General features: G+C 41.8%; 1 protein-coding gene across 1 annotated transcript; it reads left to right on the top strand.

The window, feature by feature from the left end:
* Positions 1-1,431: 1,431 nt before the first annotated feature.
* Positions 1,432-1,821, top strand: LOC309800574 (riboflavin kinase-like; the record flags this gene model as incomplete). Its single annotated transcript, XM_082614746.1, has 1 exon — positions 1,432-1,821. The coding sequence occupies one exon, from the start codon at positions 1,432-1,434 to the stop codon at positions 1,819-1,821; it is 390 nt and encodes a 129-aa protein (XP_082470872.1).
* Between the last annotated feature and the right edge of the window lie 1,287 nt (positions 1,822-3,108).

The following is a 3,108-nucleotide window of genomic DNA, read 5'->3' on the forward strand; positions in this document are numbered from 1 at the left end:
TCATTAATTTCATCCTTTGCAGAGCTACTCACTAAAGATGAGGGAGTTGGAAAACACACCAGTCACAACTGTCACATGTTCAGAAAGTGTGTTACCACACTAATGACCAGAATGTGAATTTTGGTGTTTTTATGACCTTTTCAACTATATTGAAATCAATATCTGAGGAGCAAGGACAGGGCTAGGTATTTATTGCACATGAGATAGAGCCTAGTTAACTAAGCCCTGAAGAGACTGGGGGGCTGAGGGGCAAAGGGGCTCAGGTTGGTAAGCTGGTGTAACTCTGTATGAATTTGGATGCTTTTTGAGTCTTATAACAGCATATGAGTTCCAGGGGGGTGGGAGGGCAGTGATTTTTGTTTGATGCATCCCCGATACAACAAATATTTGATGAATAAATAAAAGTAGAGCCCTAAGACTAACGCTAACACAGATTAAAATTTCATGAATACAGACTTTATGACCCTTGTTTTTCCTGGTTATTCCCACTCAGAGTTACTTGTGGGATTAGCTGGTGATAAACTGGACTGAAGCAGTGAAGCTAGTTTCTCAGAGTCAGGGTTTCCTGTTTATAAGGTTGCCTGGCAGGCATTCACAAGCCATGCTGGTGTGCCACATCTTCCCTCTCTGAGACTGGTGGATTTCAACTGACCTGGGTGTCTCCTTGGGCCTCTTTTGTTGGCAGACGCAAAGGTGAGCTCATGAGCCATAACCCTTTGGAAAGACGCTTTGGAAACAAACAGGCTCTGAGTCATACCTGTCTGTCCCCCTACCGAGACAGTAGAATGTCATGCAGATTAGTTCTGCCCAGGAAAAAGGAATTGAAAACCTCTCACAGTGTAAAACAGCACAGTTCAAGTTGGAGAAGGACTTCCCAGAAATTCAGAGAGAAGGCAGGCTTAGTTCTCCACATGCGTAGGTAAACCGTGAGAAAAGTCCTTGCAGACGGATAGAAAAAGATGGAAAGATGTGGATGAGCGGATTATTGGGGCAGCGCATCAGGCTCAGCCCTTCCCAGAATGGCGCCATTGCTTGTTCTAAATCCATAATCTCACACATCTGTGCTGTTGTACATTTAATGTTGACTGTTACTTCAACAAGGTATCGTTAATCACCTACTTTGTTCCTGGAACGAACTGAAGGAAGCCATAAAGCATAAAACACACTCCTGACTTACTTCCGCGATCGCCGGCGTTCCGGAGCCCAGACGCAGCGGCACCTTCTGTTCGGTCAGCGGCGTGAGGGTCTCGCCGCAGCGTGTAGTCCGCGCCGCTCGGCCCGTTGTGAGCCCGTGTGCTCGCCGGGCCGGCCGGCCGGCGCAGCTCCAGCCCGTATCCCCCCGCTGATCCGGGGGGTCCGGGCACCGCCTCGACGGCGGCGCCGCCGGGCGCGCGGAATGGACCGCAGCCCGCACCCCGAGCGGACGACGTCATGAGGCACCTGCCGTACTTCTGCCGCGGCCAAGTGGTGCAGGGCTTCGGTCGCGGCTCCAAGCAGCCGGGCATCCCTACAGCTAAGTTTCCTGAACAAGTAGTAGATAATATTCCAGCTGATGTATCCACTGGCATTTATTATGGTTGGGCCAGTGTTGGAAGTGGAGACGTCCGTAAGACGATGGTGAGCATAGGATGGAACCCATACTACAAGAATACAAAAAAGTCCAGGGAAACTCATATCATGCATACTTTCAAAGAGGACTTCTATGGGGAAATTCTTAATGTGGCCATTGTTGGCTACCTCAGACCAGAAAAGAACTTTGATTCTTTAGAGTCACTTATTTCAGCAATTCAAGGTGATATTGAGGAAGTCAAAAACGACTAGAGTTACCAGAACATTTGAAACTCAAAGAAGACAATTTCTTCCCGGTTCCTAAAAGCAAAATAATGAATGGCCACTGATGGAAAAGCATCTTATTTATTCATTCACTATTCTCTAATATTTTACTGCTCGTAACTCTACAGTCTCATCTTGGTTATATTTTAAAAATCAAACATTCTCCTACAGCTGTGAATTAGTTTAAACAGTTTAATGTAGTTACCATATTATGTTCCAACTGTTCAATTAAACCCATCATGTTACAGTACTAAAAAGGTTCATTTTAAAAATCAAGATTCTATTTTATATAATATGTTGATTAAAATGTACCACTAGAAAGGTCTTAAGTGTTTTATAATGGAAATGAAATATATATAAATATGGGTAACAGGCAAATCATTAGTTTGAGATGAGAACTATAATTCTCATGGTAAAATTCTAGCATACATGTACCTGCATAGCATGCTTTGCTAATCAGAAGGCTTATAAAACTATATTAAGCAGAAGTTTGACAGTTTATTACAAACCTAAGGGGAAAAATCCAGACTTCGTATTTTTGACATTTTGTGCATTTATATATTATTATAGACATGAAGACTTGCGAAATTTCATTTTCATTAGTCCTTTCCTTTAAGGGCTCAAATCACTGTACTGTGTTCCATTTTCGTTACAGCTGCCTCCGTTTTAATTGGTCTACACTCTGTGCCTATTATTTTTTTTGTCTTTCTTTTAAAACAGTAAAATGAGTGTTTTTCGAATCTCTAGGTCTCATTTTTGTGTTGTATAACACTTCTCTCTTTTTAAGAATAGATATTCTTCAACATTTTTCTTAACCTTTGCTTCCTGTAAACAATTTTCAGTGTCAGTTTTTCCATTTAGAATATCCTACAACTCTACATTTACAAAATGTAGAGTTTCATCTGCGTCTGTATGTGCCATCCCATCCCTTCACTATATAAACAGCGCTTAAATGCATATCTCTCTTTTTTGTAGATTTCACAACCATTTTTATTAATTAATTACTTTGAGAATCATAATTTATTTAGCCATTAAGGGATTGGGTCCTGTCCCATTCTCAGAATCTTTTCACTTTTTTGGTGTGTGAATTTTATTTTATTTATTTTTTTATACAGCAAGTTCTTATTAGTTATCTATTTTATACATATTAGTGTATATATGTCAGTCCCAAACTCCCAGTTCATCCCACCACCACCCCCCACCCCGCCACTTTCCCCCCTTCGTGTCCTTATGTTTGTTTTCTACATCTGTGTCTCTGTTTCTACCCTGTGAACC

This window comes from Mesoplodon mirus (assembly GCF_964341445.2).
Source record: "Mesoplodon mirus genome assembly, chromosome: 3".
NCBI lineage: Eukaryota > Metazoa > Chordata > Mammalia > Artiodactyla > Ziphiidae > Mesoplodon > Mesoplodon mirus.